This window comes from Sinohyriopsis cumingii, chromosome 10, assembly GCF_028554795.1.
Source record: "Sinohyriopsis cumingii isolate HCF-2022 chromosome 10, ASM2855479v2, whole genome shotgun sequence".
In the NCBI taxonomy this organism is placed as follows: domain Eukaryota; kingdom Metazoa; phylum Mollusca; class Bivalvia; order Unionida; family Unionidae; genus Sinohyriopsis; species Sinohyriopsis cumingii.
The window spans coordinates 118,614,761-118,628,645 of NC_142970.1; the positions used below are offsets into that span (position 1 = coordinate 118,614,761).

Genomic DNA, 13,885 nt, shown 5'->3' on the forward strand with positions numbered 1-13,885 from the left:
CGCAACATGCAATAATGAATGGATGACCAAAGACAGGCTATGCATGATACACAATGTACAACACATGATGGACACAGGGTTATACCATAAGCTGAATCACTCTTATGTGCCAAGTGAGCTTAAAAAATGCAATAAATGTTATGTTGTGTATTGATAAACATTGATAGTACAAAAACAGGCACTAAAAAATCTCACGTTGGGTGTTTGCCAATGTAGTAGACATCAGGTCTAGCAGTCTGATCACTCTGGTTGTCTACAAGTAGGATGGAATGTGTGTCCCCTGCAGCAATGTCCCAGACTGACAGTCCTGGCGCTAACTGAAACAAAAATATAGGTATATTTTTATAAGATACACTGCAGCAATGTCCCACACTGACAGCCCTGGTACTAACTGAAACAAAAATATAGGTATATCTTTATAAGATACACTGCAGCAATCTCCCACACTGACAGCCCTGGCCCTAACTGAAACAAACATACAGTTATATCTTTATATGATACAAGATGTTGCATAATGCAATACAATGTTGTCATTTTATTACTTATCTAGCACTTGTAAGATAAATAATGATCCACTGTGACCTTTAAGTATCACATAGAGTAATGCATTCATTCCAAATAATGCATTTATTATACATGCCAAGTTATAAATAGACTCAAACCTGTATCAGCAGTATGTACCACAGATCAGGTTTGAAGTCATCTGCTTGAATTTCTCAGTGTGGGACATTGCTGTAGTGTATCATAAGATGTACCTGAATTTCTCAGTTCACTTAATACATCACAGATCAAGTTCCAGGCTGTTTGCTCAGTGTTCCTATTAGTTTCTTAGTTTACTTAATGCATCACAGGTCAGGTTCCAGGCTATTTGCTCAGTGTTCCTATTAGTTTCTCAGACTGAGGGTTATTTACTGCCTGATTCGCTGTACTCCACATAAACAATAATGGGTGTGCACAGTGAGAAGAAAATAACATAGCATCATTAGATTGGTAATATTTCCAAGTTTCACAACAATTTTTAACATAAGCAGTTTTACATTTTCTACCTTATACATTTGCTTTTCATGTCTAATATCTAAGAAACTATTAAAACCACAGATCTAGATCCTCCCTCAATTAATGGACCAACATCAGGGTCCACAGTATACATTGTTGTAAAACATCAGGGTCCACAGTATACATTGTTGTATAATATCAGGGTCCACAGTATGCATTGTTGTATAACATCAGGGTCCACAGTATGCATTGTTGTATAACATCAGGGTCCACAGTATGCATTGTTGTATAACATCAGGGTCCACAGTATGCATTGTTGTATAACATCAGGGTCCACAGTACACATTGTTGTATAACATCAGGGTCCACAGAATGCATTGTTGTATAACATCAGGGTCCACAATATACATTGGTGCATAACATCAGAGTCCACAGTACACATTATTGTATAACATCAGGGTCCACAGTATACATTGTTATATAACATGTATGAAACGGTGAATAACATATCAAAATTTGCTCTCAGTTAATGCACCTAGACATCAATGTCTGCACTATACATTCTTGTACTAATGTAAGAACTGTTTCAAGTTGAATGCATGTTAAAAATGGTTCCTACTAATTTGGATTGACATAGCATTTTAAAGTCACTTCTGTAGCATTGTCTATCAGTTTATACACTATGTTATCAGTTTTCACAACTAGTTGCAGAAAAAATCCTGTGTTAACTATGTCTTAACACACAGACAGCTTGTGTACTTTCCCTCCTAACTGAATTTAAAAACATGCACTTAACTGCAGAGTGTACATCTGCATGTATTGGTTATTTAGCAGCAACAGCCAATATAAATCAATGCGGATTAAAATTAAAACAGGCAAGTATCACATTTTGCTAACAGTCCTGAGCACTGAGAATCATGTCTTCTCTTAAACATAACACATATGTACAGCAACGATCACATGTAGTTGCAATTTTCACATCTGACAAAGGCATACTCAGATATACTCAGTCCAAAACACCATGTGTTGCTGTGATTTTCACATCTGACAAAGGCAGACACAGATATAATCAGTCCAAAACTCTATCTGTTGCTGTGATTTTCACATCTGACAAAGGCAGACACAGATATACTCAGTCCAAAACACCATGTGTTGCTGTGATTTTCACATCTGACAAAGGAAGATACAGATATACTCAGTCCAAAACTCCATCTGCTGCTGTGACTTTAACATCTGACAAATGCAGACACAGATATACTCAGTCCAAAACACTATCTGTTGCTGTGATTTTCACATCTGACAAAGGCAGACACAGATATACTCAGTCCAAAACACTATCTGTTGCTGTGGCAAGTGAAAGGCCTAAGATGTTCCCTTGGTGGCATAACATCTGCTGATGTTACAAAGTACCAAAGTATAAAAGAATGTGTGTGTGTGTGTGTGTGTTTGATTTGGATTTTTAACTTTTAACGCAGCTTTAACAATTTTTTAGCTATACTGCTATGCTGTCTAGCACTGGGGCATCATGCCACAGACATGTAGCATCATGTCCCACCAACTCACATTATCCTGACACCTGGACAACCAGTTCTAGCACTAACCTCTTAATGCTAAGTGCCAAGCGGGACAGCTGCTAGTACCATTTTTATAAGAGTTTCGTATGACTTGGGCAGGTTTTGAACCCTCGACCTCCCACATCGGAGTCAGATGCTTTAATAGCTTAGGCCACTGGAGCAGTTGCAAAAGCAACAAAGCTACTGTAGAATCTCAATAATAAGTATATAGGTTTGTTTTCTAAATCATTAATTTTGTTTTCTAAATCATTAATATTTGTTTTCTAAATCATTAATATGGTTATTTGTACATACATTTAACTGATAAGTGCTCATCAGCATATAAAATAAAACCTACCAACAAAGATCACCACTGGGACTGAGAGAAAATGTGCTTAGTTCTGGTCAGTCAGTCTCAGTTTAGAAGACTACTGTATATACTTGCTTATAAGTAGAGTACAACTGCAAACAAAACTGACTCTGATCTGCCTTCACGTAACGTGCTGGCAGATCAGGGTCTTAATTTGTGTGTTCTTCTACTTATTGCAGACAGTTAAGACCCAGATCTGTTGGTGAATTTTGTGACTGCATATCCAGGTCTGTACAGTTTGAAGTTGGACCCAACATATAAGCAATTGTATATGGTAGCTCTGATGTGTGTTAATGCAGAATAAACACAGTATTTATAACTAATTTTTGCCATCATTTAGTACCAGACATATAAGTACAGAAGGGAAAATGTCCTGAAAAAAGAGAAGCTAGATGCTTAATGTAAATAAATATACTAGAAGAACAAAGAGATTCAATTTTAATTTGTATAAGAGTTTGTTACGCCATTAAAATGTGTCCGGTATACCAGTATATGGATTTTTTAAATGTGCATTTTCTGTGATTTTCAAGCACTTATCCCCAAATTCATCCATAACTATTCCAATTTTTAATTGGCTTGTTTCTAATATTAAAAAATTTCATTACATGATGATTAACTAAATATTGATGGACTGCTACATCCTAGTTACATAACTCATGCATGCTGTCATTAACTAAAGAGTACATATCAATGGACCACTACATCCTAGTTACATAACTCATGCATGCTGTCATTAACTAAAGAGTACATATCAATGGACCACTACACACCAGTTACTTAACTCATGCATGCTGTCATTAACTAAAGAGTACAGATCAATGGACCACTACATCCTAGTTACATAACTCATGCATGCTGTCATTAACTAAAGAGTACATATCAATGGACCACTACATCCTAGTTACATAACTCATGCATGCTGTCATTAACTAAAGAGTACATATCAATGGACCACTACATCCTAGTTACATAACTCATGCATGCTGTCATTAACTAAAGAGTACAGATCAATGGACCACTACACACCAGTTACTTAACTCATGCATGCTGTCATTAACTAAAGAGTACACATCAATGGATCACTACACACCAGTTACTTAACTCATGCATGCTGTCATTAACTAAAGAGTACATACCAATGGACCACTACACACCAGTTACTTAACTCATGCATGCTGTCATTAACTAAAGAGTACATATCAATGGACAACTACATCCTAGTTACATAACTCATGTATGCTGTCAATAACTAAAGAGTACATATCAATGGACCACTACATCCTAGTTACATAACTCATACATGCTGTCATTAACTAAAGAGTACATATCAATGTACCACTACATCCTAGTTACATAACTCATGCAAGCTGTCATTAACTAAAGAGTACATATCAATGGACCACTACACACCAGTTACTGAACTCATGCATGCTGTCATTAACTAAAGAGTACATATCAATGGACCAATACACACCAGTTACTTAACTCATGCATGCTGTGTGTCTGTAATGAGGGAGTACATATCAATGGACAGCTAAACACCAGTTACTAACTTGTGCATGTCGTGGGTCCCAGCAATTAGGGAGTGCATATCAATGGGCTGATACATACCAGTTACTTAACTCATGCATGATGTGTGTGTCTGTAGTTAGGGAGTGCTCCTGGTGACTGCATCTTTAAACATACTGGCTCAATTTTTAATTGGGGTTGGTCACAACTGGGAAGATTACATTACATATAATAACCAGACAAAATCAGATGGGCCATACGTATTTATTTTCCAAACAATGGCTCATTCTAAAATGAAAAGGTCTATGTGTGTTTATTTTCTGTAAAATGCTCACTTTAGCTATTATAAAATGGAAAGGTCTATGTGTGTCTATTTGCAAAAACTGCTCACTTTTGTTATTAAAAACTGGGAAAGTCTATGTGTTTTATTTTCAAAAAATGCTTCTTCTGACTGTAAGCACTGGAAAACATTTCTGACAAAAGTTGACTACAGTATGTGTTGTGAGATCACAAATTTGTCAAAATCTGTAAATTATACCTTGATCTTGAATGCAGTGGAAGATATTTCCGCATGGCCCAACTGACCAAAGCTGTTCAACCCCCAGGAATACACCTGAAATTCAAACAATGATTTTTACATCTTATTTGCATTTTATAGTGATATACTAATTGTTGGTCTTCAAATGAATCTACTCTATTAAGGCTACACCTTGGTTATCTTTATTGCCAGTATTCAACAATGTTCTACATTTTATATAGTTGGAGAACATGGCTGATTGTACATCATCTTATAGAATAGCCCCAAGTTTATCAAAAAAGAGAAGAATCATTGGAAAGGACTGATGCACTCCAGGCTGAAGAAATTTTTTACACTTATTTAATCTATACGATAAACAGTAAATAAAAGATAATCAAACAATTTCCTATTTTGAAAGTATCTTGTAGTGTGGAAAATCAGTCCCCAAACCTATATTGGTATTAATGGATGACATTAATACAGGTTTGGTGGCTGATTTATTGGACTGGTTCTCTTGTTGTCCATCAGCTTTCTAGTAACTGGCCACCCTTGACCAGAAAATTATCCATATTTTATGTTTTTTTCTGAGTTTATACCATTATGGTTCATGCTGTAGTCAATCCAAAACTATTATTCCTGTATCTAAAATGTCATGTAAATGTAAACTTTCCACATGTGCTTTTTGTTTACCCATTACAGTATAAGCCAATATATGATGTAACAACAGCTGTGATTGGTTTGATTCTTGATACATGCAATATTGCTTTAGCTATAAAATTAGCCAACTGAAACAACTGTCACATACTCTACAGCAAAATGACAATTCCTTCAGGAGACTGCGGCATTCAGTTTGTCATGTCAAAGATGAAAGATTTCACTACCATATGTCATGTGTTGACAAAGACATAATTAGCTAGTCTTCTTTCTTTAAGGGTTCATCCCAAGGGGTGAGTAGTAAGGACTCTGATTACATAATCTGATCATGAGTAAATGACACATGTGGATTAGCGTGGACTCTAACTGATTGCAATAATCCAACACTCAACTACAGAATTACAGCAAGATAATTCAGGCACTCTGCTGTATAAACCCTGATAGATCATACAATGCTAAAAATTTGTCCTGGACAAAATCTAAAATTCTATAATAATTTCAACATAATCATTTCTTAATATATTTTTGGTTTCCCAACAGGGCTTTTATAATGTGAAAACTGGTTGCCCTGCATTTAATCACTGGTTGTTAAGGGCCCCTGTAGATGTGTACATCAAACCACTGACCAATCAACTGCATACATTTCTGATTCAGTCTAAGTGAGAATATTTGCAATCAGGGCTTGAAATAACATTAAAAAACATGGACATGACTTTTTGTTGGATTGATTAGAGAGAAAAATTGTGTGCTTTAATTTTGAGCAGGTGAACCTATAACATGTTTAGAACCTTATCTACATTAAATGTCTCCAATTGTATATAAAATTCAATATACATGGCATAAGCTGATCTCACCTCTCCCCTAGCTGTGAGGGCCAGTGTATGTTGACTACCCAATCCAAGCTTGACTATCTGCTTTTCATTCAACATCTGAATACAACAGGGCTCACATCTGAAAACATAACAGCTATACATTCAAATACATAATTTATGTACACTGCAAACAACACTTCCTTGTTGACCTTGACCTTTCATCTTTTGGTGAACTTATAAATTGTAATAATTTTTCAGTGGGTGCATAAATGCTAAGACTAAAATGCATGTCCTTCAACCTCCTTACAGGTAGGTGAACGTGTTAAAATTAACTTTCTATACTATAGTTTAAGACTCAGCCTAACTTGATTGTCATAAACTGTAGAAACTGACATACTGACATACACCCTTTACAAGGATGAAATCAACAACAGCCATATTTGATTACAATGTATAGACTCTATACTGATTTCAGAGAAGTATAAGAGAATTAATTTGAACCTCAAGAAAATATAATTATAAAATATATGTAATTACAGAGAAAACAGACTTTCAGTCAATGTTGTATTAGTAATTAAAGCATTATTTTGTCTCTTTGTGACTTGTTAAAAAGGGCACATTTGTACCATCCTGTACTCCATATATAGTTAGGCAAAGTTATAATTCTGAGGCTGAAAGTCATCTCTTAGTAAACTTACAAGAACAGACTTGTTGACAATCATGTGATTTCATTTCATCAAGGTATTGTAAAAAATTGATAAGTAAACCATAACTTGCAGTACTAGAAATAGGCAAGATCATCAATTATGGAAAAGAATTATCTTAAAGCTACAGATAAAATATCACTATGTCTTGGAAATCTAAGCATCAGTGACATGGAAACTTTATACCATGAAAATACATGTTTTGCTCTAGAGTTTAATGGCAACCAATAGCCAAATCTGGGGGTAACCTTGGAGACATTTTGTTTTCTTCACACTAAAATGTTAAACAGGAGCTGTGGTGGCTCACTGGCTAGAGTGCCTAATTCATAATGAAAGGGTGCAGGTTCAAATCCTAACATCAGACTAGCCAGGGTCAGCTACTGTGATGTGTCTTTGGGCAATGCCATTTATTTTACTACAATTGTCTCAGCACTATATAACCTTCTTGTTGGGGGCCCCGAGTGGCCAAGTGGCCTAAAGTGCTCTCCATTATGGATCACTGCCATCTCACCTCTGTCTGCGTGGGTTCGAGTCTCAGATTCACCCAATGTGGGTACGTGAGAAAGCTTGCTAGTAGTTTCTCGAAGGTCAGTGGTTCTTTCTGGGGATTTCCTGGGTTCTTCCTCCACCATTAATACTGGCCGCCATGTATAGCCTATCATGTGCTGAAAAATGGTGTTAAACCCTACAACAACAACAACCTTGTGTTGCTGTGTCATAAAGCACCAAACAAAACAGTTTGACTGGCCTGGGAAGCCTTAACTGTTGTCCAGAAACAACCCTGGTCCAAGGATGGTTTAAGCTTGGACTAACTTGGAAATTTATCCATATCTTCATTTATGGTAGTTTTAATGACAATTAATTTACTTCCAACTACACTTTCAGTCCCCTTACCCATACCTATATTTTTGTGGATCTCATTATCTTAAACTGACTGTACTGGACATGTATTAGGCTGGCCACTTACAGGCAGTAAGACAGACTGGTCACATGTAAATATGCCAATTTAATGTATAAACAGGAAGTATCACCAGAAAAATGGGGTTATGCTGTGCCATTATGATGCATCAGCAAAAGTATTTTTAACATAAAATACAGCACCTTACACACTTACAACAAAAAAATGAAGCCATTTTCTAACTTCCTCATCATGATTCTGAAGGTCACCAGAGGATGACCTGTTTACATTTATCCTTCACCAATCATTACTTTTTGCTGCAAATGGGACAATTTTAGTCATAACTTGGAGTGATTTGTTCGCTTTTTGGGCAGCGAATTATTATGTCACATATTTATATGATAATACAAATACTATATGAATCATTCTTTTCATATATTAAGAATTTTGTTTTAATATTTCACAAAATATGCAAATACTACTATAAAGTGCAAGAATTTATCAATATTCTACAAGTGTCAAAGTCATTGACAATCATTATGTGGAGGTATTTTTTAATGCTTGACCAGTATAGACATAATACAGGAAAGTAAATTATATGTCCTTTATTTCTTACTGAAAAAAGTAAAAAAATAAGACTATTTGCTGCTAAAAGAAGTTTACCTATCAATCATGTCACCATGTCCTAATTGCCCCTTTGTGTTCTTGCCCCAGCTCCAGACCTCAGTGTCAATGATACCAATATCAGTATTCACTGTGCAGGATATATCACCTGAAATGAAAACCAGTAAGAAATTATACTTTTATATACTTTTATCCTACCTTCAACCTGTGCTAAATGGTACACCCACTGTTTATGACTTGCAAAAGATGCTATCTTGTTCCTGCAACCTGTGCTATCTTATACACCCATTCTTTAAGACCACTCTTTAAGACCAGCATAAAGCACTGTATCCCACTTTGAGCCTGGATTATGTTTTGCACCCACTTTTTATGACTTGCATGTGCTGTTACACCTGCAACCTGTGTGATGTTGTATACCTAATGTTTATGACTAGCATAATGTGATGTCACACCTGTAATATGTGCTATGTTGTATACCACTGTTTATGACTAGGATAATGTGATGTCACACCTGTAATATGTGCTATGTTGTATACCACTGTTTATGACTAGGATAATGTGATGTCACACCTGTAATATGTGCTATGTTGTATACCCACTGTTTATGACTTGCATATGATGTCACACCTGTAATATGTGCTATGTTGTATACCACTGTTTATGACTAGGATAATGTGATGTCACACCTGTAATATGTGCTATGTTGTATACCACTGTTTATGACTTGCATATGATGTCACACCTGTAATATGTGCTATGTTGTATACCACTGTTTATGACTAGGATAATGTGATGTCACACCTGCAATTTGTGCTATGTTGTATACCCACTGTTTATGACTAGCATAATGTGATGTCACACCTGCAATTTGTGCTATATTGTATACCACTGTTTATGACTAGGATAATGTGATGTCACACCTGCAATTTGTGCTATGTTGTATACCACTGTTTATGACTAGGATAATGTGATGTCACACCTGCAATTTGTGCTATATTGTATACCCACTGTTTATGACTAGCATAATATGATGTCACACCTGTAATATGTGCTATCTTGTATAACCACTGTTTATGACTTACAGTAAAGTGCTGTGCCACCTGCAAAGTATGCTAATTTGTACAATCTTTATAACTTGCAATAATGTGCTCTCCCACCTGCAACCTGTGCTAATTTGTACAAACTCTCTTTATAACTTGCAGTAATGTGCTCTCCCACCTGCAACCTGTGCTAAGTTGCACAAACAATCTTTATAACTTGCAATAATGTGCTCTCCCACCTGCAACCTGTGGTAAGATGCACAATCTTTATAACTTGCAATAATGTGCTCTCCCACCTGCAACCTGTGCAAAGTTGTACAAACTCTCTTTAAAACTTGCAATAATGTGCTGTCCCACCTGCAACCTGTGCTAAGTTGCACAAACAATCTTTATAACTTGCAATAATGTGCTGTCCCACCTGCAACATATGCTAATTTGTACAAACTCTCTTTATAACTTGCAATAATGTGCTGTCCTACCTGCAACCTGTGCAAAGTTGTACAAATAATCTTTATAACTTGCAATAATGTGCTGTCCTACCTGCAGCCTGTGATAAGTTTTGATAAGTCATACAAACACTCTTTATAACTTGCAATAATGTGCTGTCCCACCTGGAACCTGTGCAAAGTTGTACCCACACACTCTTTATAACTTGCAATAATGTGCTGTCCCATTTGCAGCCTGTACTATATTGTACAAGCACTCTTTATAACTTGCAATAATGTGCTACCCCACCTACAACCTGTGCAAAGTTGTACCAACACACTCTTTATAACTTGCAATAATGTGCTGTCCCATTTGCAGCCTCTACTATATTGTACAAGCACTCTTTAGAACTTGCAATAATGTGCTGTCCCATCTGCAGCCTGTACAATATTGTACAAAAACTCTTTATAACTTGCAATAATGTGCTGTCCCACCTGCAACCTCTACTATATTGTACCCACACACTATTTATAATTTGCAATAATGTGCTGTCCCATCTGCAGCCTGAATAATATTGTACAAACACTGTTTATAACTTGCAATAATGTACTGTCCAACCTGCAACCTGTGCTATATTGCACACACAGTGTCTTTAACAGAAAACTGAAACACTTAATCTTAGCTTAAACAACTGCACTGCTCTAGTCATGATAGTTGTGAAAGTGATAAATACATATGCTAATCAAACATGTGCAAAAAAAGAAAACAACAAAACCCAAAACTTTGAAATTATACAAAACATAAAATAAACATGCATTTTTCTTCAAACATGTACTAAATCAAACAATAACATTAATAACCTAATTCTTGGAAGACCTATTTTTATTCTGAACATATTAACTGAAAATCAAAATGGTTCACTCTTCACTATCAGGTTAAAATGTGTTCTCAAGATAGAGTATTACCACATGGTCAGATGTGTCCTGATACAGGCAAAACTTTGAGAACAATGGCACAAATAAATATGCCAAACTTAGGATACAGTCAATCTGATACCACAGTCCTTCAATTTGTGCTTGTTTCTAGAGACCTTCAGATAAGCTTACATATATATCATTCCTGATCAGGCACGGCATGTTGCAAGAACTCTGCTAAATAAAGTAAGGCAAAGAGAATCAGCCAGCCAACAACCATATGTGCCAACCAGTATGGATCCATGAATAAGAGGCACACAACAACCATATGCGCCAACCAATATGGATCCATGAATAAGAGGCACACAACAACTATATGCACCAACCAGTTGGGATCCATGAATAAGAGGCACACAACAACCATATGCACCAACCAATATGGATCCATGAATAAGAGGCATACAACAACCATATGCGCCAACCAGTATGGCTCCTTGAAAATGAGCCAGCCAACAACCATATGCGCCAACCAATATGGATCCAAGAATAAGAGGCACACAACTACCATATGTGCCAACCAATATGGATCCATGAATAAGAGTCAGCCAACAACCATATGTGCCAACCAGTATGGATCCATGAATAGGAGGCACACAACTACCATATGTACCCATGAATAATAATTTTGGTGCATTATATAATAGCAGATCAGTTGACACTCTGCAGACAGGCATGCACTATATACACTACTGTAAAGTGAAGATATCAGTCAAACCTGTTATGGATGGAATTGACTTCTTACGAAGCTGCTCTTCACGTGCTTCTAAGGTCCGAAGGGAACATGATTTTCTCCTGTCTATGTTTGTGCTGACATCTAGAGATTCAGTGGTATCCTCTACAAGACTGGTTGACCCTGTTTCTGGTATAGATTCAGTTACATTAATATCTTAAGAATTATAATGCATTCATGTGTAAGATGATTGTATGAGTCTGGGTTTTTAAGTGTTTATTGCTATATGTATGACATATTTGAAACTGTAGACAACTGAAGCTTAAATTGAAATATAAAATAGCTTGATCATTTAGAATTAGTCATCTCTGTTTCAAGATGTTAGCATTTTGCAGACTTAAAAAAATTCATCTTTCCATAGTTCATGAGCCATGTGAGAGTCTGGTAAATTGCTTAACTGATCTCTGCAAGAAAGCACTCAATTAAACTTTGCAGAAATGAAACTACAAGCACATTTCTCACACTCTCAAACTTAATCAATATGTTCTATTCAAGCCAAAATTATGTTGTAAACATAGAATGATAAAAATAAACATATCTTTATAAACATATGCCTGGATCCATACTAGGACAAAGTAGTCACCAGAGTGCCTATCATTTCACACAAATATGCAGGAAAAGCAAAGCCAACTGTGCCTTTTCTCAAGCTCATGTCTACATCTGCCCTTCCTTTCATTTTACCACTGTATGCTTTTGGATTATGTGTGCAATATTAACTCCAGCATCTTTTTTGTTGAAATTGTACTTAATAACTTCTGTATGTTTTCTCTTGAAATTGCAATTTAAAACTCCTATATTTTTTGTCTGTTGAAAGTGCAATTTATAACTCCTGTATCTTTTGTCTGTTGAAAGTGTAATTTATGATTCTGCATCTTTTTGTTTGTTCAAATTGCAATTTAAACCTCCAATTTCTTTTTTTATATTAAAATTGCAATTTAAACCTCCAATTTCTTTTTTTATGTTAAAATTGCAATTTAAACCTCCAATTTCTTTTTTTATGTTCAAAGTGCAATGTATAGCTCCACTATCTTTTTGGGTTCAAATTGCAATTTATAACAGTACTCCAAAATCTTTTCTGGTTCAAAGTGCAATTTAAAACTCCAATATCGTTTTTGGTTCAAAGCGCAATTTAAAACTCCAATATCTTTTTTATGTTCAAAGTGCAATTTATAATTCCATTATCTTTTTTCTGTTCATATTGCAATTTAAAACTCCAATATCTTTTTTTTTTGGTTCAAAGTGCAATTTAAAACAGTATCAACATAGCATTTTGGAGCAACTGAATGGCTTTTTTGTCATAACAATGATTTTTATGCCTGAAAATATATTTCATTATATGAGATTGGTGCCAAATAACAATTCCTGAAACAAGCACAATAAAGTGAAATTCCATGAATATTTTGCCTAATCAAGCGAAAATTAATATTTTGTTGCCTAATCAAGTGTAGATTAATATTATGTAATCTAATCAAGTGTAAATTAAAATTTTGTAGCCTAATCAAGTGTAAATTAATATTTTGCAGCCTAATCAAGAGTAAATTAATATTTTGTAGCCTAATCAAGAGTAAATTAATATTTTGTAGCCTAATCAAGTGTAAGTTAATATTTTGTAGCCTAATCAAGTGTAAATTAATATTTTGTAGCCTAATCAACTGTAAATTAATATTTTGTAGCCTAATCAAGTGTAAATTAATATTTTGTAGCCTAATCAAGCATAAGTTAATATTCTGTAGCCTAATCAAGAGTAAATTAATATTTTGTAGCCGAATGAAGTGTAAATTAATATTTTGTAGCCTAATCAAGTGTAAGTTAATATTTTGTAGCCTAATCAAGTGTAAATTAATATTTTGTAGCCTAATCAACTGTAAATTAATATTTTGTAGCCTAATCAAGTGTAAATTAATATTTTGTAGCCTAATCAAGTGTAAATTATTATTTTGTAGCCTAATCAAGTGTAAGTTAATATTTTGTAGCCTAATCAAGAGTAAATTAATATTTTGTAGCCGAATGAAGTGTAAATTAATATTTTGTAGCCTAATCAAGCGTAAGTTATTATTTTGTAGCCTAATCAAGAGTAA

The 13,885-nt window shown here is 35.2% G+C and overlaps 1 protein-coding gene across 2 annotated transcripts in view; it reads right to left on the minus strand.

The window, feature by feature from the left end:
• The window catches only part of LOC149791097 (alsin-like), a 239,562-nt gene that overhangs the window by 170,828 nt on the left and 54,849 nt on the right, over positions 1–13,885 (minus strand). For both annotated transcript variants that reach the window (XM_089973014.1, XM_089973013.1), the window contains exons 4-8: positions 11,793–11,936; positions 8,677–8,785; positions 6,454–6,550; positions 4,967–5,041; positions 196–317 (exon numbers count right to left, since the gene is read on the minus strand). In XM_089973014.1, the coding sequence (XP_089829140.1) occupies positions 196–317; positions 4,967–5,041; positions 6,454–6,550; positions 8,677–8,785; positions 11,793–11,936 (547 nt within the window). The remainder of the gene's footprint in view (positions 1–195; positions 318–4,966; positions 5,042–6,453; positions 6,551–8,676; positions 8,786–11,792; positions 11,937–13,885) is intronic.